Source organism: Xyrauchen texanus, chromosome 41 (genome assembly GCF_025860055.1).
Source record: "Xyrauchen texanus isolate HMW12.3.18 chromosome 41, RBS_HiC_50CHRs, whole genome shotgun sequence".
Taxonomy (NCBI): Eukaryota; Metazoa; Chordata; class Actinopteri; order Cypriniformes; family Catostomidae; genus Xyrauchen; species Xyrauchen texanus.
The window spans coordinates 22768135-22790727 of NC_068316.1; the positions used below are offsets into that span (position 1 = coordinate 22768135).

General features: G+C 39.1%; 1 protein-coding gene across 3 annotated transcripts in view; it reads left to right on the forward strand.

Annotated features, from left to right (window-relative positions):
* LOC127634047 (collagen alpha-1(XV) chain-like) overlaps positions 1-22593 on the forward strand; it is a 116043-nt gene that overhangs the window by 50768 nt on the left and 42682 nt on the right. For all 3 annotated transcript variants that reach the window (XM_052113445.1, XM_052113447.1, XM_052113446.1), the window contains exons 6-20: positions 2944-3070; positions 3431-3468; positions 3578-3751; positions 4928-4954; positions 8133-8195; positions 8340-8417; positions 8777-8839; positions 10401-10541; positions 19503-19556; positions 19714-19749; positions 19996-20112; positions 20196-20261; positions 20644-20679; positions 21463-21504; positions 22451-22513. In XM_052113445.1, coding sequence (XP_051969405.1) covers positions 2944-3070; positions 3431-3468; positions 3578-3751; positions 4928-4954; positions 8133-8195; positions 8340-8417; positions 8777-8839; positions 10401-10541; positions 19503-19556; positions 19714-19749; positions 19996-20112; positions 20196-20261; positions 20644-20679; positions 21463-21504; positions 22451-22513 — 1125 coding nt within the window. The remainder of the gene's footprint in view (positions 1-2943; positions 3071-3430; positions 3469-3577; positions 3752-4927; positions 4955-8132; positions 8196-8339; positions 8418-8776; positions 8840-10400; positions 10542-19502; positions 19557-19713; positions 19750-19995; positions 20113-20195; positions 20262-20643; positions 20680-21462; positions 21505-22450; positions 22514-22593) is intronic.

Consider the following 22593-nt stretch of genomic DNA (forward strand, 5'->3'; position numbering starts at 1 on the left):
ATGGTATTTTTCTTTTTTAACAAATAGAACCCAACAGGTTAAGGTTAATGGGAAGATCTCAGATTGTCATGTAATCAGTACAGGAGCCCCGCAAGGGTGTGTGAGCTCCCCAGTTCTCTTCACACTGTATACAAACAGTTGTGTGAGGAATAGTATTAATAACTATATTTTGAAATTTAGTGATGATACTGCGATTCTTAGCTTGTTATATAAAGATCAGGACATTTTGTCTTACTGCTCTGAGATTAATCAGTTTATAGAGTGGTGTGATGCTAACCACCTGATTGTAAATGTGAAGAGAACGGAGGAGATGATATTTGATTCTAAGTCAATCGGAAACCATAGCGCTATTTATATTCATGATGTCCCTATCAAACAAGTGTCCTCATATAAATATCTGGGTGTTTATGTTGACTGTTCTCTTACATGGCAGGTTCATATAGATACTTTGTGCACTCGGTTACAACAGAGACTGTATTTCTTGAGAAGGCTCAGACTTTATGGGGTCAGTAGTAGGATTATGATGTTGTTTTATCAGGCTGTATTGGAGAATATGATCAATTATGGAATACATCTTTGGTACGGTAATTTAACAGTACACCTGAAATCTAGGCTTAGTAGACTTATTAAAACGGCCATGAAGGTCATGGGCAGAATAGAACCTCTTTATCTTCGGGCCCTCTATGAAAAATCTACATTGAGGGAGGCAAATAAGATTATGCATGATACAACACATGTCCTGTACTCTGAGTTTGTAATGCTGCCATCGGGGAGAAGACTAAGAATGCCTAGCTGTAGACTAAACCGGTTTAAGAATTCATTTATCCCCTCAGCGGTAAAGTTAGTAAATAATACCAAGCAGAAATAATTATTATAAGCATGGTATTTGTGTAATGGTTTTAATTTTTTTTTACATTTTTGTGATGACTCTCTAGTGGTGACAATCACTTTTTAGTGTATAGAGTGGCGTGATGCCAATTACTTTCTAATGTACAGGATGGTGTAATGACAATTACTTACCAGTGTATAGAGTGGTGTGATGCCAAGTTCTCTCCAGTGTATACAGTAGTGTGAGGCCAACTACTTGAATCTAAATCTTTTTTTGCATTGTGTTTGTTTTATATGTCTGGTGTTGCAGTGGTTGTATTCGTGAGCCCAAAACAAATTTCCCAGTGGGACAATAAAGTATACCTACCTACCGAAACCAGGCACAACACATAGCTTGCTGTTTCAGGATCGTTTGCATGGATTGACATTCTGCATAGACACACACACACACACACACACACACACACACACACACACACACACACACACACTGATGTTGTGTTTCCATGTTTTATGGGGACTTTCCATAGACATAATGGTTTTTATACTGTACAAACTTTATATTCTATCCCCTAAACCTAACCCTACCCCTAAACCTAACCCTCACAGAAAACTTTCTGCATTTTTACATTTTCAAAAAACATAATTTAGTATGATTTATAAGCTGTTTTCCTCATGGGGACCGACAAAATGTCCCCACAAGGTCAAAAATTTCGGATTTTACTATCCTTATGGGGACATTTGGTCCCCACAAAGTGATAAATACACGCTCACACAAACACACACACACACACACACACACACACACACACACACACACACACACACACACACACACACACACACACACACACACACACACACTCACAAAGCTTTCTTTAGGATTATTGTGCACCTGTTCCCACCACAGTAACAGCAGAACTGCTGTGAGCTCTCTGACAGTGTTTTGCAGTGATTTTTTCTGCTGTGTGGTCCACTGAAGTTCATGCAGGTCATGTAGCTTGCTGATGTCATCCACTATCAGAGTTAGCGTGGTGTCTTGTACTCTTGAGTTTACTTTGGGGCCAAAATGATCTTGTAGGAATCCAGATACCAAGCCAGCAGCTTATTATGTTTGATGTGCAGGCTTAGTGTGTGTATGTCTGCTCCAGAGTACTAAAATATTTTCTGTAGAGCTACGTTCCCACCAGAAACCTGCGGTCGGCTAATGAGCGGTGTTTTGTTCTACAAACACGAAGAGGCATCAAAACACTTTCCCGGACTTTCGGTTTCACTGTACCTCGTAGGTGGAATGACCTTCCCAACTCCATCCATGAAGCAGACTCACACTCTTTCTTACAAAAATGGCTAAAAACACATATTTTCCATGAGCACTTAACCATGCACTCATAAAACATTATAATAATTATATATATATACTTGTTGCACTCTAATCTGTCGTGGATACTACTATTCTGATGCTAGTGAAACTTTGTAATGCAGCACTATTTGTACTGCTGTGTGCTTAAGTTGAATTTCTTGTGATGTATTTATTCCTCTTTTGTAAGTCACTTTGGATAAAAGGATCTTCAATTGAATAAATGTAAATATATATTTGTATGTGTGGATTATTAACACTAAACACACAGAAATCCATACACAAATTGCTGGGTTTGTAGTAAAGCCAAATAATTAGCAGATTAGCATGTCCAGACCACCCATACTGCTCACAATTTAGCTCTGACACTGCCAGTCTTGTCCAGCAGGGGGAAACAGATTTCAATTTACACACACATGCAAATGGTGACTGATGCTTGTTCAGATACAGTGTGAAGAGGATTCTGGCTTGTCACTCTGTGAATATGAATAGAAGAAATCACAACACTTAAAGAAACATACTTGCAAGAAAGGATGTCACGCCTTTCAATTTAAAAAAGGCAAACCTCCTTATTATCTTGTTATCTTATTATAAATGTATTTTTATTATTATTTGACACTATCTTTTTTAATGATTTCAAAGTGTTTTTTTTTTTTTTTTTTACAACTGATACAGGCTTATTTTATTATTGTCAGACCAGTAAAATAATTTATTTCATATTACTGGTTGGACCTACATTTTTCATGTTTTATGTTCAGCCAGAGGATATTGAGACAACCCCAGTGAGAGCGCCCCCTACTGAAGCTCCACTACTCGAAGCTGAATCAGATGACGAAGACTTGGTGGAAGGCTCTGGGGAGGACATAATGATCAAAGAGGAAAAAGGTAAAGTTCTTTTCTGTATACTGTGTATATATATAATCTATCTATCTATCTATATATATATATATATATATATATATATATATATATATATATATATATATATATATATATATATATGTTAAGGGTGTTCACATATGCAGTGATTAAATGCAACTGTATCAGGCACTTCACTCACACTGGTAGTTACATCTCAACTGCTCAAATTTATCATACCACCAATGTCACTGTGGCTCACGTCACTAGAATTCACCAGCTCTCATTGACAGTAAAATACTTGTGGTTGTATTGACACTGCAAGTAGTTTTTCTCCTTTTCTGGTTGTCAAGTGATATTCGTTTTTGATTTTCTGTCACACCGCAGAGCCAATCAGATCAGAGGGAGCCACTCAAGACAGAAATGTGAGTGACAGTCCATGTTTCTAGATATTCTTTAGTCTTCCCATCTGTTATATTAAATTACACTTTCTCTTGTCATAATTGTTTTTGACCATGATGCTGGGGGTTTCAGGTCATTACCATGCAGAAGGGAGAAAAAGGAGACAGAGGTTTACCAGGCCCTCCAGGACCCCCAGGTCCCACTATTCCATCTGGACCATCTAGGGAGGATTCTTCTGGGACAGGAGAGCCAGGGCCCAGGGGCCCACAAGGGCCAACAGGACCACCGGGGGCACCGGGGAAAGACGTCCGTATTTATTTTCTAAACTTTTGACAGTAATTGCTGATCATTTTAGGAAAATGGAATTGATTTTCAAGCTTATTGCTCTGTATGTCACTGGCATGCATTAAAGACATTGCTGACTGTAAAACACTCCAGTCATGGGCCTATTATGACAGCTCAAATAACAAATAAGATCATATATTGGTTGGCTTGATCTGTCTGTGATTAATTCACATCATTTTTGAGTCTCAGCTGCACTGTGAAGCCACACTGATTTACCTGATTAGTTCAGTTCCTCGCTGCACGGTTAAAAGATCATTTGCTCATTTGTTTATGCGATAACTTACATCCCCCAACAATGTGCTTGATAAGTAACATTTTACAGAGTGCAAGCAAGACAATAAAGTATATTTTATAAATTGTTTTGCTTGTACATTACATGATTTTCAGGGTTCAATGCAAGTTATACTCCGTCGAAAGCATTTGTAGCATAATGTTTCTTTCCAAAAAAAAAAAAAGTTCAACTTGTCCCTCATTTATTACAAAAAGCTAAAATTGTGGTTGCAGTGAGGCACTTAGACTGGAATTGAGTGGGGCCAATCTATAAACGTTAAAATACTCACTGTTTCAAAAGAATAGCTACAAAACGTAAACAATATGTGTGTTAACATGATTTTACTGTGATAAAATCACTTCCTGACCAAATCTGTGTTAAGTTATATCCAATATTACTACTATGTTGTCATGACAACAACACAGATAGGGTTAGGAAGCAATTTTATCACATTAAAATTATGCTTACACATACTGTTTACATCTTTTGGGTATAGTTTTGAAACAGTGTGTATTTTAAGTTACTGGCCCCATTTACTGACATTGTAAGTGCATTTCTTTAACCACAGTTTTTACATTTGTAATTTGTTTGCATGTAAATATCTTTTGCAAGCTTTGTCATAAATGGATCATTTTGTCATGACAAACTTTACACAAGCTTTACAATATGGGAAATAACATTGTTAACTTGTCTAATCCTTCATAAATATTACTCAACTGTCACTTAAATGCCATAATTTGGCATTTATTCCCCTTTGATTTAATTTTCCCCCATGTGCTAATTGAATTGTACATGAATAACGTGTCACAAATGCATTTTCAGATGTTTATGAGAATTACATTTTGTTTTATTTATTTATTTTTCAGGGTGGTCCAGGGAAAGATGGAGCCTCTGTAAGTATCTTGTGTTTCCTCACTCATTTATGCAGCCTGTTAAATTGGTCTTTGTAAAGGATAATGGCGATATCAAGCAGAATATTAAAATATTGACAAAATTATATATAAGGAAGATTGGAACTAGTTGTCACACATATTTTACTTCAGTGAATATTACTCAAGGTTTATTTATGAAGGTTAAAATCTATATATTGCAAATTTCTTCATATCTCAAAGTCTTCAAATAAATGAATGCACATTTGTTATTTTATGGCCAAGGAAAAGGTACAGTTAATTAAACAAACGCTGTCCTTTTGGGACAACATGCTACTTTGGGGAATATTTTAGAGGATTTGTTTTTTATTTTTTTTACATTTATTTATTGATTTCATTTTTCAAATATGAAATACTATCTGAAGTAAAAGAGCTATCTTTTACAAAATATGTTTTTGAAGTGGTCATGTTAAGGTCATGTTTTACTTTATTATTTTCTTTGAGGGTTACTTATAATATTAGTGAATATTTTTTGCACAAAAAATAGTAATAGTAAATAATGAAATTACTTTTTCTCTCTTTTTCCTTCTGTCTAAAACACACAGTTTTCTGTGCTGTCCCCTTTAAGACTTCAATATACAGAACAATCATGTTATGATTGGCTAACATCTATGAAGGCTTTCAAGATTTTGTGATACAACAATGCTATATAAAAATAATCCAGACTAACACAAACTGGGAATGTAAAGGGTTAATAATCTGTATCCAGCTGAGCTATATTGGATGGTTGACACAGGAGTTCACCTCTGATGTGTGGCCACTTAAATACGCATCCCGTGTAATGGGAAATACTAGATGTTTGCCTGTCAACCAGGGGAGGATATTGCCCAGCACGCTGTCATGGCAAAATCATCAGGATTCGTACGAATTTTCTACATTTGGCTAATTCGTATGATATCATGCGACTGCACTCGTTTGAATTCCTACGACTTTCACTACAACCAATGACGTTGCTGGACATAATTTCCATCTAATACAAGACGATTACTTGCTTCTGTCACACACAACAGCTTCCTATCATGTTTACACACTCTACTGATTGGTTAAGATTAGATAAGGGGTTTGGGTAAGGGCATAATATTAATAAGTATGTCCTTAACCCTCCGTGTGCGGAACTGGCACTTACTTCCACATTAGACATCCGGGAATTTGCACGGGATGAAGTTGTACGAGTTTATTCGAACAATATCATGCGAGACCATATGAAATAGCCAACTCGTAAATTATGAACGACTTTTCATGAGATCGTGCTGGATTGCCCAAGACTGTTTCGCTGCTTAAATACGGGAACATCTGCATCCCGATGTGTTTTTTTAAAGCCAAAATACAGGATGTCCTTGCTAATATGAGACATAATTTTCTTTCATTGCACTCTGTGCTACGCTTTCTTCATGTATAATAAAATAATTCGATCTTAAATCAATATTTCTTAAGCAATTATGTATTTTTTTTGACAAGTAACCATGTAATAAGCACAATCAGCTCGTTGGAGTCCTGATCATGGTTTATTTTGCGATTTAAAAACATTTCACTATGCAATTCCTTACATACACTGAAATAGAGTCCACAGGGTTAACCGTTGTAATGCCTGATCAAAAACCAGTTGTGTTATCGCAGCAGCTTTGAAACTATGTGTATTATGTAAAGTACTACACATAAGAACATATCTTGACTGGCTTCACATGAATAATGAACACGTTTATTTAAAAAATTGCATTAAAGACATGTTTTTTTGGAAAGTTTGTTCTAGCTAAATGTTCTTAAATGTACTTAAAACTGCTCAGGACACAATTATTTTTCCATCATAATTGCTGCTGTGCATATACGATTTTAAGTTGTGTAAATATGTGAAATATGTAGTAATATTGTGGTTCAGTAATTCTGTAGCACATAACTTGCCAAATGTAAGCTAACTGAAAAACAAACAGGACAAGAAATTTTTACCTACACAATCTCCAGCTGTGGTAATATACTATTATCTGTAACATGATTTAAAAATTATTAAATGTAGTATTAACAAAGTTATATACATACATCATAAAAGGATTTTGTAGGATTTCTGCTCAATATAGTACTCATTAAAAGTTATATGACCTGAACAGTTATTACAAAAATATAAGGATATTGCATTTTTAGTCTAGAAGACAGAACTCACAAAAATGTCCTAATCTAATATTATAGGATTAGGTTTTAAATGAGGTGTTAGAAATCATCATAGAAAAACACTGCACGGAAAAAAACACACTTTTATGCAATTGAACTTTCAGTTAAAAAGTAACTGAAATGTCCCCCATGGGCAACTTCTTTTTTTTTTTTTTTTTGTTTTTACTGAACTTTGGCGAAATTAAATCAAACTGCATGGCAAAAAAAAGAAAACAGACATATACAGTACATAAAATATGTAAGCTGTTGACCTCAAAAACAGATATGGAAATGTGCAAGAAATGTATATTTAATGTCCCATGAGCAGACTATGCCCAAACCAAATTTAAAACCAGCAACAGTTTCAATGACTTAAAATCAACACTGAACCCTCTACGCACAACCCTATCGTTTTATACCAAATTGCAGCTTTCATGATTTTATACTCTTTTTTGCATACTATAGACAGTAGTACAGTATATTTGAATGCAGCAATGGCTTACTCATGGCTTGCCTGTCCAAACCCACTCCCTCTGGACAATTTCCCCACATGTGCACAGCAGAGCTGGTCTTTAGACCGCATAGAAGAGAAAATACATGGAGATATTTTTGTAACATGAATTGATGCTGTACGCAGCCTCATTATTTGTGAGGCATGGCCGGCAAATTGGGGAGCAGGCTGTTAGCGAGCATAGAAAAGACTGCAGTGCTGTGTGAGCCTTTCATCTGCCTCTGTGTTTGAGTGGGAAATGAGAGCACCTGTTGTCGCACCTGTACTCCTGATTAAACCACCATCCAGGGGTTGTGACCGCGCTTTTCTTCTTTTAGATCTGAGAGTGCATGGCACACATATGGGATTCATGTGTGTGTGTGAGGGTGAGAGAGGGAGTGCATATAGCAGTACTTCGAGTTGAAAACCTAGTGTTTTCCTTTGGAAAAATCTAGCATGAATGAACTTGAATGTTTGTGTTGTCCTTTTCTTTCTCTTTGCCACATACAGGGAGAGGTTGGACCTCAGGGATTTCCGGGCCTTGCTGGCGATCTAGGTCCCAAAGGAGACAAGGTGTGACAATTGGGCACAATATTTGTTTATTACATGTTTTGCTTCTAGAAACAAATATTGGGTCATACCTAAGAAAGCCTTTTGCACAATCACAGTAATCTATCTACTGTCTTCTCACTTGTCTTTGTTATCTTTTTTATATAGGGCGATCCTGGGGTGGGCCTCCCAGGGCCACCTGGACCACCTGGACCACCTGGGCGTCCTGGGACGTTTAAGTATCCGGTATATATTCCATCCAAAATCAGATGAAAACAACATCAATAACAAAAATACATATATTATGTAAAGTACGTAATTGCTGTGTCATTGATGGCATCAAACAGATTTTTACTCAGTTTTTAGTTGCCCGGGCATAATGACATTGGGTAACCAATGGCATGAGTTAGGGCGGAACCATTTGTTTGGTCCACCAATGGAAAAAGGGGGGAGTGTTTTAAATCTGTTTGAAAATATTAATAGATTGTAAATCTGTTTCTTGCCACTTGTGGCGCAGAAATTATACACTTTACCTTTAAGGTAAATCGATTTATGTGTCACATTAAAAAATTCAGAATGTTAGTTGAAGATTTTTTCATATGCAGGATAGCATTGATGGCTCAGGTTCAAGCTATGTGGACTTTGACAGTGACACAGAGGTGATAAGGGTGAGTTATAGTCTCTCAAAATGAAGTTTCCTTTACTGATGCTACTCCCTAGGTTGAAAATATCAAATGAATTCCATGCTGAATATATGGTCATAAATCAACATTAAATCACAAACAAATGACTTAACACAAAACAAAATATTGTCAAGCACAATGAGAGAATTTGTGCTTGTACACTCTTTATGTTTTTTATATAAAGAGGTAATATCCTATGAAATTATATATATATATATATATATATATATATATATATATATATATATATATATATATATGTAATTTTTTTATTGTATTATCATTTGTTATTTATTTATTTCAGAACAGTTGACAAAAAGATGTCAACAATGCCTACTAGGTGTTCAGAAACTTGTCTATCACCCTTGCTAGTTCAAAAGATGTGCCCAAGCCTCCATTACTATTTGAAAACTACACTTTAGAACTAGTAACAACAGCTTGGGCTGTTTGTAACAAGTTATTGGATAAAAAAGGAAGTGTTTGTATGAGAGAGAGAGAGAGAGAGAGAGAGAGAGAGACAGAGAGAGACACTGATTGTGTGATCACCTGCATCTGTTACAGTAATGCTGCAGCTGTTAGTTTAACTCTATTCCTCAGCTGTAGTGTGATCGTAATCCGCTCCAATCTTGGAATGATGCTACCAAACGTGCTATTGGAATTATCCTCTGCGTATTACACTCACTTTCAAGTGTTTTGTTATCGGAGAGAAAATATGTGGGACACCAGTTTCATTCTTGTATATTTCTTGGGAACTCTTATTTTGATAATGACACAGAAAGCGTTCTCATCTCCGCCATGTTGAAATTTGACATCTTCTCCCAACTTGGAAACCTGTATCAGGTAGGCGCCCTGAGTGTGTTTGATTACTTCGTCTGTCACAACTCTCAGCTGTGATCGGCGGTAATGCAGAATCTGTTAGTTTAACTCTATTTCTCAGCTATAGTATAGTAGTAATCCAAGCGATAATTCTGGAAGACTTCAAAGAATCTTGCACACTGACATTGCATTTTGTCAACGTCAGCTCAACTTTCTCATAGCAACCACACAAGAAGGTCTTTTCTCACCACCTGCTTGCTCAAATCTTCAAAGTCACAAGGATGAATGAAAATGTACACATCTAGCTGCTTTTAGACAATCGCACTACTCTTACACTTCAGTTTGGAACACCACGAACACAAGTGTAGTGATACAAACAGTAAAGCGTCCCAGTGCTGATGGAGTGAGTTATCTTGAAACGTCTCTCACCAATCAGATTCGAGGACCAGAACTAACTGTTGTATAATAAGGGATGCAACATCTCAAACTATATTAGACCCCACAGCAAACCAGCTTGTGTATAAGCGCAGCAAAGTATTGTTTCTCATTTCACATGTAAAAAGACTGTTTACATAGGTCTTAAAGGTGCAACAGCAAAGATTGGCCCATTTTATTCTAATGGAATTTTGATTTTGATTGGAAAGGGTGAAACACCTTGGCTATCAATCACAATGAATGTTATGACCCCATGACAAAGAATTTGGTACTGAGATTGCTTTATGTCCACCAGGGTCCCCCAGGGCCACCTGGGCCACCAGGGCAGCCAGGCCCTCCTGGGCCTTCTGTGGGTGTTAAGCCAGGGCCAATTGGCCCACCAGGAGTTCCTGGAAAAGATGGGAAAGATGGGGAGATTGGTAAACCTGGAATTCCAGTGAGTAAGGCCTTTGCATTGTACTGCATCTAAGATAAGACTTCAAATAGCTTCCTTAAAGCTTAAGTTTCCTTTAAGCTTAAGTTAAAGGAATAGTTCACCATAAATAAAATTCTGTCATGATTTACTCACCCTTATGCCTCATTGGCCAAACCATATTACTTTTTTCAATGGAGAAACATCATATGATATCAGTATATTCAAATATACACAGACATGGATGACATTTTGAATTGTAACAGAACTGCTGTAGTATGGAGAAAAAAAATACAGCATATAGGTGTGCAACGCATGAGGGCGAGTAAATATTGTTATCTCCTAACTCTAAGTAAACTCTAAGCAGGTGTTTGATTATACGTATATATATATATATATAATTAAGAAAACAAAACATCAAAGTTAGATGTAATAAAGTTAGAACAAATTCACACTTTCATGTTAATCATTCCTTACTACACACTTCCCACTCAGAATGAAAGGAATACATTGTTGATTAAAATACTTGTTTCAGAGAGTATCCAAAAGTCTTGAGTAACAGGATAATCTGATGGTTTTGTGTTGCAATGCCAACACATCCACCCTGTGTTTCAGGTTGTTGAGGACTGGTATAGTGGGTCTGAATTTGAGTTTGGGTCTGGATTTGAGCTGGGCTCAAGGCTGGACTCAGCCGAGGTAGAGCTCCTGGTCCCAGATGGTAAACTGAAACCATGGGCCAAAAAGGCAGTTGTTTCCTCCCATCATGTTCCAGACACACATAAATCTTAACACTCATCCAAATGCTTCTGCTTTCAACACACTCAACATAAAAATGAATGAGTGTTTATGTGAGGGAGTGTTATGTGAAACATAATTTTTCATGTAGAAAAACTAATCTTGGCTGTGAAATGGGCATTTGTGAAATAGTACAATATCATATGTGCTATAGCTTATATCAAAGCTATTCAATACAATCAAATTAATCAAACAGTTAGTGTTCAAAACAGAGTAAGAGTTCTTGGAGGGGGGTCCCCTTGCAATTCTAATGCATTAATAATATTACTGTGGGTAAAGATGATGGTATTGCGGTAAGAGATAGAAAGAAATCTGCAGAAAACAATCCTGATAGCCACGAAAGAACAGGACTGTCTACACTATTTGAACTGAAAAGTTATATCAGATGAATGCACTACTCACCATGGGAATCTCTACCAAAAATTCACAGAATAATTAGATTCTCAATCAACGTTTAACAACAGTATATTTCAAATTTTTTTAATTAGTTCTATTTTATCCACTTTTCTCCCAATTTGGAATGCCCAATTCCCACTACTTAGTAGGTCCTCGTGGAGGCGCACTTACTCACCTCAATCCGGGTGGCAGAGGTCAAGTCTCAGTTGCCTCGCTTCTCACGTTGTGCATGACAACGAAGAGACTCGTGCTACTCTCCGCGATCCACGCACAATTACCAAGTGCCCCATTGAGAGCGAGAACCACTAATTGTGACCACGAGGAGGTTACCCCTCCCTAGCAACCTGGCCAATTTGGTTGCTTAGGCAACCTGGCTGCAGTCACTCATCACACCCTGGATTCGAACTCGAGACTCCAGGGGTGGTAGTCATTGTTAATACTTGCTGAGTTACCCAGGCCCCCTTAAGGTTGTTATAGTTTTGTGTTTTCACATTTGTTGTTCAGATTGACTTTTAATTTCAGTGTAATATTAGTTTTAGCAATGGACCCATTCCTGTTTCATTTTAAAATATTGTAGTTTTTGATGTAAAAATTATAGTTAAGGAACTGGTTGAGAAACCAACCTTTTTTTTTTTTATTATTATTTGGAACGTTTAAAAATAAGAGGAAACCGTTGCTTCACAGTTGCGTGCTTCTCGTCAATCATCAAATTAACATATGCATCCATGATGTGACAAGCTCTATTTGCCTAATATTAAAATGACAAATATTTTTGTTTTTATTTCAGTTATTTAAAACAAAAAAAACAAATAGTTTTTAATTTAATTTTGACAATTATTTTATTTAAGCTTTAGAAAAAATCAACAGTTTTCGTCTTACAGTAGTTGATGCAGTATGCAGTAGTAACCCTATATGGTCTCATACATATTTATGTTGGGACCATAAAATATTATTAATTCTGATTTCATACTCTTAATCACTATTTGAAAAATATTGATGCAACTCTGACATAGATCTATGATGAACTCGATAGATTCAAATCCAAGAAGCCTTTTAATGTCTAAATAAATTTGTAAATGGTTAATGCTGTTTTTTTCCCCCTCCAGGAATACACATTCTCATTTTTTATTTAATCTGAAGTGTGACACAGTAAACCCTCCGAGTGTGTGGTCTGCTCACCAGACCTGTTTACAGTTAGACCTCCTCTTGTGTGGTGATACACGAATGCTGGCTGATGTTTGAAACTCCATTATGTTTTGATGTGTCACTGTGACATCCTAATATAGATAAGACTTCTTTTTTGGTGAGCAAGTATGCTTCAATGGTCAGATTTGTCGCTCGCACTGAAGTAAAATAGAATGAAGTAGAATAGTGTTTAACAGACTATGCATGCTATGGAATTTATTTTCTTAATTGCAGACTCAGTAACCTACTTCTCAAAACACCAAGAGTGTGAAACCCACAGCTAAGGTCATTTTAATATCATTACATACATATAATGGAAACTTTGCACATTTTGAGATGGTGTAATTTTTCAAAACATTGATTTGAGTGAAATCAGACAATTGAATTAATTAAGTTATATGCCATAACCGGTTCCCTGTCAAAAAGCTACACTTTGATGCTGCACTGATTTAGCACTTTGGGAACAACTTTAGGTGTGACCAGCTGTGAATATGTGTGCAACACGTCAGTGAAATTGACCAGAATGTATAGCCTCTGCTGGTAACATCATTGGATGCACCTGTAGCAGGGCTATAAATAGATGCGTCACAGGTGCATCGTCAGATCTTTTGTCTTCAGATCAGTCTGTGTGTGTTGTGCTTCTTGACTGTCAGAACTTTCTACTTTCCTCTGTTAGGAGTTAGAATTGTTTGGCAGTGCGCAGAAACCTTTCTCTTTCTCTTTTCTTAAAAAAAAAGAACAAAAAGAATGACTGATAAACAAAGCAAGCGGTGTGTGTTCCCATGTTTACGCTCTATGGCTGAAACGGACACACACCAATTTTGTTTTGTGTGTTTGGGGGAAGAGCATGCTGCTCTTGCGTTGAGACAGGGCGGGTGCAAGCATTGCGATCTGTTTACAGACAAAATGCTTCACACTTGTCTCACTTACTTCCAAGAGCCAGTGCCCACACTTTCATCGTAGGGCTCTCGCATAGATCTGGCTGAGGAGCGAGAGACGGTCCGTCCCTATCGCTCGCTCTCTCCCCAGATCCAGTTGATCCTTCTCGCAAGCTTGAAGCACGCTTCGGCACCTCTTCAGTTCACGAGGGGGACGCTGAACCTCTGAACATTCCACGCACAATAATAAAGTGGCTGAGGAATTACTCGAGGTGGTTATTCGGGCTGTGGCCAGACTACATTTAGACTGGCCACATGAACAGGAGACCCCCAAATGCTCCAAACTAGAAGACATATTTCTGTCTGGTGGCCAAAAAAAAGGACACCCTTCCTTTCTTTGATGACCTCCATGACGAGCTCTCTGTCGTTCATGGAGGAAACCTTATACTTCCCGTGTCTTCATGCCCTCGACGTCGACATATTCGACTATCGTGGGTGCCAAGGCACGGGGGTATTCAGTGATGCCGCCGGTAGAAGAGACACTTGCGGGTTATCTCTCACCTGGCTCAGCATCATCACTAAAGAGACCCACTCTCCCCACAAAGCCATGCAGGACCACCTCCACGCTTGTGGGGAAGGCTTATCAGGTAGCAGGTCAGGCTGGTGCTGCCCTGCACACTATGGCTGTGTTACAGGCGTACCAGGCTGATCTGTTGAAGGACCTGAGTGCGGGCACCACGGTTGATGAAGAGGCTTTCTCTGAGCTTCGTCGAGCCACGGATCTGTCTCTCCGCACGACCAAGCAGACGTCCCACGCCATGTCGGCTTTAGTCAGCATGGAGAGACAATAATGGCTCAACCTGTCGGGCATCAGAGACAAGGACAAAGGTTTCGTTCTCGATGCCCCGGTTTAGCCTTCTGGCTTATTTGGTGACGCTATGAATGTAGTTATCACCAGGTTCCAGGAGGCCGCACTCAGGGGGAGGGGCCGTCGGCCACCCAGCCCCGCCCCGGTCCTTCTAGAAGGGAGGCTCAGAAACAAAGCGTGGCGAGTCGTGCTCCCCCTCATAGAGACTGGGGAACAGCTGGTCACCCTCAGCAGCCTCCAAAGCAAGACCTCAGGGCAGTCATTTCTAAGAGAAAAAAACCCTGACGCCCAGCCTTGTGGGGGTAGCCCCCTTGGGACGGGGTGCGTGAATCATCCACTTCGACCCTCCCGATACCCCCATGAAACCTCTTCATTCCCGCCACCTCTGGTGTTTCAGGAGTTAGGGGCTTCCTGCCTTAGTCCAGGACACGGAACACTCCACATCCCCTCAACAGGAAGTGTCAAAATGAATACCCATCTCAAAGAACCTGGCAGTGTGGAAACTTCTGCCAGGTATTTATATGTGGGTCCTAAGAACAGTAGAAAAAGGCTACAGAATTAAATTCATTCACCGTCGTCTGCGTTTCAACGGCGTGGTTTCCACTACCGTGAAACCGGAGCAAGCATTTCTACTGTGGAAAGAACTGGTTCCCCTTCCAGAGAAAGAGTCAGGTTATTACAGCAGATACTTCCTGGTTCCCAAGAAGGGTGGGGGTTGCATCCGATCTTAGATCTTCGAGGCTTGAATTGCTCAGTCAGGGCGTTCAAGTTCAAGATGCTAACTTTCAAGGCGGTCGTATCCCATATCCAACATCATGATTGGTTGGTCACGATCGATCTCATGGACGCATACTTTCATATAGAAATTCTGCCACAACACAGGACGATTCTGAGGTTCGCTTTCGGGGGCGAAGCCTTCCAATAACGGGTTCTTCCATTTGGCCTAGCCCTATCACCCCGCACATTCACGAAATGCATAGATGCAGCACTGGCTTCTTTGTGACTCAGGGGCATCCGCATTCTGAATTACATAGACGACTGATACTAGCACAGTCTCAAGAACTGGCAGTTCAGCATAATGATATCGTTTTAGCTCATCTGGTTTCTCTGGGTCTGAGACTCAATGTCAAAAAGAGCATTCTCTCTCCGACCCAGGGAATAACCTATCTGGGTATTGTATGGAATTCGATCACGATGCGGGCACAATTGTCTCTCGCTCTAATCGTGTCCATTCAGAACACACTGAGCAAAGTCAGGCTAGGCCAAGGTTGCACTGGTTTCAGTTGTGGCTCAAAACCAGGGGATATCATCCAAGGGCCAGTCCCCTAAGGCTAATAAGGTATGTGGTTCAGACCCCGGTTACTTACTTTGGGTCCCACTCTAGGTGCGTCTTGCCATCGCAAGTTGCTAACAACAGACGCCTCCCTGACAGGCTGTGGTGCGTTCTTAAGTGGACATCCAGCTCAAGGGGAATGAGAGAGTCATCATCAACTGCCTCGAGTTGATGGCTGTATTTCTGGCCCTGAAATACCTCCTCCAGCATTTGAGTGGCTGCCGTGTCCTGTTGCGGGTGGACAACACAGCAGCCGTCTCTTACATAAATCATCAAGGAGGTCTATGTTTACGCCAGCTGAACACTCTGGCACATCAGATTCTTCTTTGGACCTAGGGCAAGCTCCTGTCTGTCAGGGCAGTTTATATCCTGGATGCCTGAATGTGGGAGCAGATTTGCTGTCCAGACAGAAAATACCGATGGGGGAGTGGAAACTCCACCCCGAGGTAGTGGAACAAATCCCCAGGGTCTGGACGCGATGGCGCATATATGGCCCAGAATGCGCCTGTATGCATTTTCCCCGGTTTCTCTGCTCCCGGGAGTCTTGGCCAGAATTCGCTATCAAGGCTCTTGCCTCTTACTTATAGCGCCGTGCTGGCCGAACAGGGTATGGTTCTCGGAGATAATGTCTCTCCTCGACGGCTTGCCTTGGGCGATTCCGGACAGGAGGGACCTTCTGTCTCAGGCGCAGGGGACAATATTTCATCCCTGGCCCGAGCTGTGGAACCTTCGTGTTTGGCCCCTGAAGGGAACCAACTGAGGGACACTGGGCTTTCACCTGTAGTTATCAAGACAATTCTAAGTGCTAGGGCTCCCTCTACTAGAAGAAGTTACGCCAATAATTGGGGTTCTTTGAAAGATGGTGCAGTGCACATAATGCAGATCCAGTTAACTGCCAGATTGCTTCAGTTCTGGATTTTCTGCAGGAAAAATTGTCAGCAGGCACATGCCCCGCCACTCACGTGGCTGCTCTATCGGCTTGCCATGCCTTGATTGACGGGGTGCCATTGGGGAGACATCCTCTGCTCGCTCGCTTCGTTCATGGAGCCATGCAACTGAGACCTCCTGCTAGAACCAGGATCCCTTCATGGGACTTAGCAATAGTCCTTGAGGGTCTGGTTGAGACCCCCTCGAACCTCTAGAGTCAGCGTCTGATAAACTGCTGACTCACAAAATGGTTTTTCTTATGGCAATTACTTCTCTAAAAATAATTGGGGATCTACAGGCTCTGTCTGTCTTGTCAGCCTGCTTAGATATTGCCCCAGGAATGGCTAAATCAATTTTGCACCCTCATCCTGACTACCTGCCTAAGGTTCCTTTCTCGAATGTACATCCAGTCACTCTCGAAGCCTTCTGCTCCCCGCCGTTTACAACACTGGAGCAGGAAAGACCTCACGGACTTATGTCCTTGAGTCAACATCACAAGTTCATGTCTGAGACCTCTCGCGCTCTTGTGAGCACAACTACACAACCGTAAGGGGTCCAGACATCCACAGTGCGGCAGTGTGGGTATTCTCCTTCCCAAATCGCTAAATCAGCACTGCATCAAAGTGTAGCTTTTTGATAGGGAACGTTTCGGGTTACTTAACTGTAACCCCTGTTCCCTGATAAAAGCGGAACGAGATGCTGCGCTTCAGTGCCGCACTGGGATGCCTCAGGTATGCTCTTCAGACAAAATACCTGACGATGCACCTGTGACGCATCTATTTATAGCCCTGCTACAGATGCATCCAATGATGTCACCAGCAGAGGCTATAAATTCTGGTCAATTTCATTGACATGTTAAACACATATTCACAGCTGGTCACATCTATAGTTGTTCCCAAAGTGCTAAATAAGCGCAGCATCTCATTCCGCTTTTATCAGGGAACAGGGGTTACAGTTTGTAAAGCAGTTCAATGGAACGGAAGAGGCGAGAACTGGCCTGGCGATATAAACAATATTTTAATGATTAACTTAAACAAAAGACAAACACACACACGACGGATCTCTCTCTCCTCGCACCACCGTCTGCAATTGGTCTTTATCCCTCTTGGATGCTTAATTAGCCTGGTAAGTGACCAGGTGTGTATAATCACGACCCGGCCCCGCCCTCCGCCCTGTCATACAGTTAAGTAATCTGAGACATTCTGCTAGACTGTGGTTGAAAACCATAGCACTTTTGACCACAAATAATGCTTATTTTGATTTCTTTATTTAAAATCATTTGGCATAGCAATTCTCACTCAGATTACAGAACCAATTTAAGGGTTATTAAAGTTCTCTAAAAAATCACATTGTATAGCTATCCATCCACATTAAATAATTGTTCCCAAAAGTTTTGTCTTGTGTGAAAATGAAAGCTAGTGAAGACTTTCCCAAGCCAATCTGATACAATGTTAATCCAATAATTAATTTTTCAATTAAAGGGATAGTTCTCCCAAAAATGAAATTTCTCTCACTATTTACTCACCCTCATCCCAGATGTGTGTGATTTTCTTTCATATGCAGAACACAATCAAAGATTTTTAGAAGAATATCTCAATTCTGTTGGTCCCTATAATGCAAGTGAATGGTGACTAAAAATGTGAAGCTCCTAAAAACATAATGGCAGCTTAAAATAAATCTACATGACTCCAGTGGTTAAATTCATATCTGAAGAAGCGATACGATAAGTGTGGGTGAGAAACATATCAATACGTAAATCCCTTTTTACTATAAATTCTCCTCCCTGCCCAATAGGTGGCGATATGCTTGAAGAATGCCAATCACCAGAAACAAAAGAAGAAGAAAGTGGAAGTGAAAGAGGAAATAGAGATTTATAGTAAACAGGACTTAAATATTGGTCTGTTTCTCAACCACATCTATCATATTGCTTCTGAAGATATATAAGTCATATGGATTACTTTTATACTGCCTTTATGTGCTTTTTGGAGCTTCAAATTTCTGTTCACTATTCACTTGCATTATATGGACCTACCCAGCTGAGATATTTTTCTTTAAATCTGTGTTTCTGTTCCGCAGAAGAAAGAAAGTGATATGGGTGAGTAAGAATGAGAGACATTTCATTTTTGGGTGAACTATCCCTTTAAAGCTGTCAAATAACCACAAACCAGCCTATGGTGGAGGATGGTCTGTTGAAATTGAGGGAGTTTTGGTTTTAATTTTTTCATATACTTTACACTAAACATTCACTTGCAGCTAAGCTTGTATGGTGGAACATGAACAATGCTGATTGATGGGGGGAAACTGCCTTTTGAAATGTGCCAAAACATCATCTAACTACCCATTCCCTGCTTAAACAAATTCACAGCTTCACTTTACCTTATTGACATGAGAAATCTGATGCTCCAACAAAATGACAGCTTTTCTGAAAGGTTGCTTAACAAAAATACTAACACCTGAGTGAAGAAATGAAGATTAAATAAGGGAATTGTGAAAACAAAAAAATACTTCAGATGACATCATATCTTGTTTTTAAAATAGGTTACTATTCTTAACATTTATTTAAGTTACAAAAGGTCCTCATGTAGTGATTATTATTGTTTTAGGGTGCAGATGGGCGAGACAGTGAACCAGGCAAAGATGGAGAAAAAGGGCAAAAAGTAAGATATTCATATAAGTAAGACTGACTTTTGATTACTTGTTTTATGTGCCACTTTAGAAGGTAACGTATTATACAGTATCTGTATATTCTCTTTTATGCATTTATAATCCTTCATATATTTTTGAAATAACACAGTCTTGTGTTTTCTTTGAAAGGGTGAACCAGGGTTACCTGGACTCATTGGAACAAAGGTAATTTCATTTGGATTATCTTGGTGTTTCAGATTACTTATGAGTGGTTTGCTTATAGGTATGCAACACCTTGGAGGAAGTTGCTTTATTTGTCTAAAATTGTGAACTCAATGAATTAACTTTTAACAATGCATGAATTTCATTCAAGTTTCATGTTTGTAAATTCAGGTTTATTCCAAGTTCAAGACATGCCTGAATTGTACTTGGCCATGCATGACTTTGAGACTGATGTTATTCTTTTTTTAGGGTGATCCTGGTCAGCCAGGTGCCCCAGGACAGCCAGGACCTGAAGGTCCCAAGGGGCAACCAGGTCTGCCAGGGCCTCCCGGACCACCAGGAAAAGGCTTCAACTTTGAAATGATGGTGCGTTTCACAGGCCTTTAGATTTTATATATTTTAGTTTAAAATAAGTAATGTAAAAGTGTCTTCTATGTGTTTTTCTGTAGGAATCTGAAGGGTCAGGTCTGGATAGAACCAGTACCTTCAGGCCTATACTGCCCAGAGGACCACCTGTAAGTGCACTCAGATGTTCTGCTTGTTATAGACAGTTGTTAATTTGTAAGACAATTTCGAATGGTAAGGTGGGGTCAAACATTCTTTGTTAGGGGGATCACGCCAAAATCGCAGACATTTTCAATTATTGCCATGCAATTCTTAATGAATCGTGACAACCTTTACATCATAAGAGAGGTGCACTCCAGCTTTGATCTAAAGGGGATCGTAAGGGGGGATGGTGGTTTTACAGAGGAGATGGTTTTTGCCATTTCTTTCAACAAGGAGGATGGTATCCCCATGCATCCACCCTCAACTCGAGCCTTGGTTATGGATGAACTGCAGTTTTCAACTTGTTACAGCCTACATTCAAATAATAAGCATGCATTTTCTCATTTTCAGGGTCTTCCTGGTCTCCCAGGCCCACCAGGACCACAGGTAAATTCACATACCTATAGAGTTCTGTACATAATCAGGTTTACATTATCTTTTAGTACAGTAACAAACTTATTATGACATCTGCCATTTGACATTACCTGTCACTGCAAACTTTTGCTGCATTATTGAAGTGCCAATGTTATTATAAGGGTTATTATACCTGGGAATCAAAATGTATATAGAGTTCATATGTGATTACAGTGATCTGATAATGTATATAGTCATATAATCTTCATAAGTGTCCATTTTACTCAGAAGAGGTTGAACACTTTGGGCTTTTATGTTCTCAATGTTTATGTTTGCAATGTAATATCAGCTTACTACTTCAGTGTAGAGTGTACAGTATTACTGAATACTGTGCAATATCCTCTATATACTGCCTATGTTTAGAAATAGTGTGAACAGCATGCATTATGCAGTAATAAACATTTCAAACAATAGCATGCAACATTGTCACATGATCTCATCACATTGCATGTGAGAAGTGTCCAATCATCTTTGAAATAAAAATGGCTTTAACTTTACGAAAAAAAGAGATGTTAAAAATTGCAGCTGCATTTGCTTCTGCAAGTATTCCATGCAGTGTACTCTGGTGTATACTGTTCATTTTGGCAAATGCATACAGCAGATTTGCATAGATAGCACAGTATATTTGACTGTGTATTGTACATACTATATACAGCAGCAATAGTAAAACTAGTATGTTAATATGCTGTTCCAAACATAGCCTTTATTTCCTCATCTCAATACTACAATTAAATGAGCCCACATTTATATTTTTAGGGGAAAGATGGCGCCAACGGCCCTCCAGGTGTTTCAGTGAAGGTCTGTACTTCTCGCACACAATCACATACAAAGAACATCAATATGTACATACACACACATCTACAAATGTTTCCATTCTAGCTTTCCCAAGGAAGCATGCTTTTCCCACCCACCTGTTCCCTATTAGCCTCAAATTTTCAAACCTTCTAGACAACTGCAAGAGTCAGTGAAATGCTTCATAGTCTTAAAACTCCTAGTTTTTAGTGTAATTCATAGTGAAAACACATTTATGTAGATGCAATTCATTCTGGTGGCTTTATATTTAGATTCAAAGTAGACTTGAAATACTTTGATTAAGGCTTTAGGTGTTTTAAAACCTATTACATACATAACAGTTTAAGTTAAAATTAGGAAGTTAGTTGTTTAACAGTCAAATAAGATAGCACTTATTTCTACCACACAGACTTTCATTATTGAAGGTGATGTATTATCAAAGTATCGAAGATTATTATGCAGAGACGACTGTAATAAAGCCATCCGTAGGTTGATTTCCCCAAAAATGAAACAATCAAAACATTGTTATTTTTGTTTGAGTAACCTGTCCAGCCCAACACAGCAACATTGCCTCAACCAAATTATGTGAGTTTGATCCAACCAATGAAATACAGGGGAAGTGTTTGGGAAACCTGTTTGAAAAAATCACAAGTTAGTCATTAGTCATTCCATTTAGTGATGCTAGTTGCACAGAAACTACACAGTTCACCTTCAAGTTGAAGATGTTAAAGTAACATTGCATGAGGAGTATCAATTAAGAAATTCCTCCTGTTATCTAAATGAAACATATTATCCGTAAAACACATAATTAATTAGACACACTTTCAAAGGAGGGGATCTAAATATTGCTAGTCCTTCACAAAATAGTCCTACACATAGTCCAACTTTATCTAGTTTTATAATGATTTATTTAAAGTTTGTCTTCTTAATCATTTTTCCTGCAATCCTCTAGGGTGAACCAGGGCCGAAAGGAGCTGATGGACAAGATGGGTTACCTGGATTGCCAGGACAACAAGTAAATACAATGCAAAATACACAGTTTCACACGATCTAGTAATTTTTTTCTCCATCAACAATTACCTTTTCAGTTAGCAA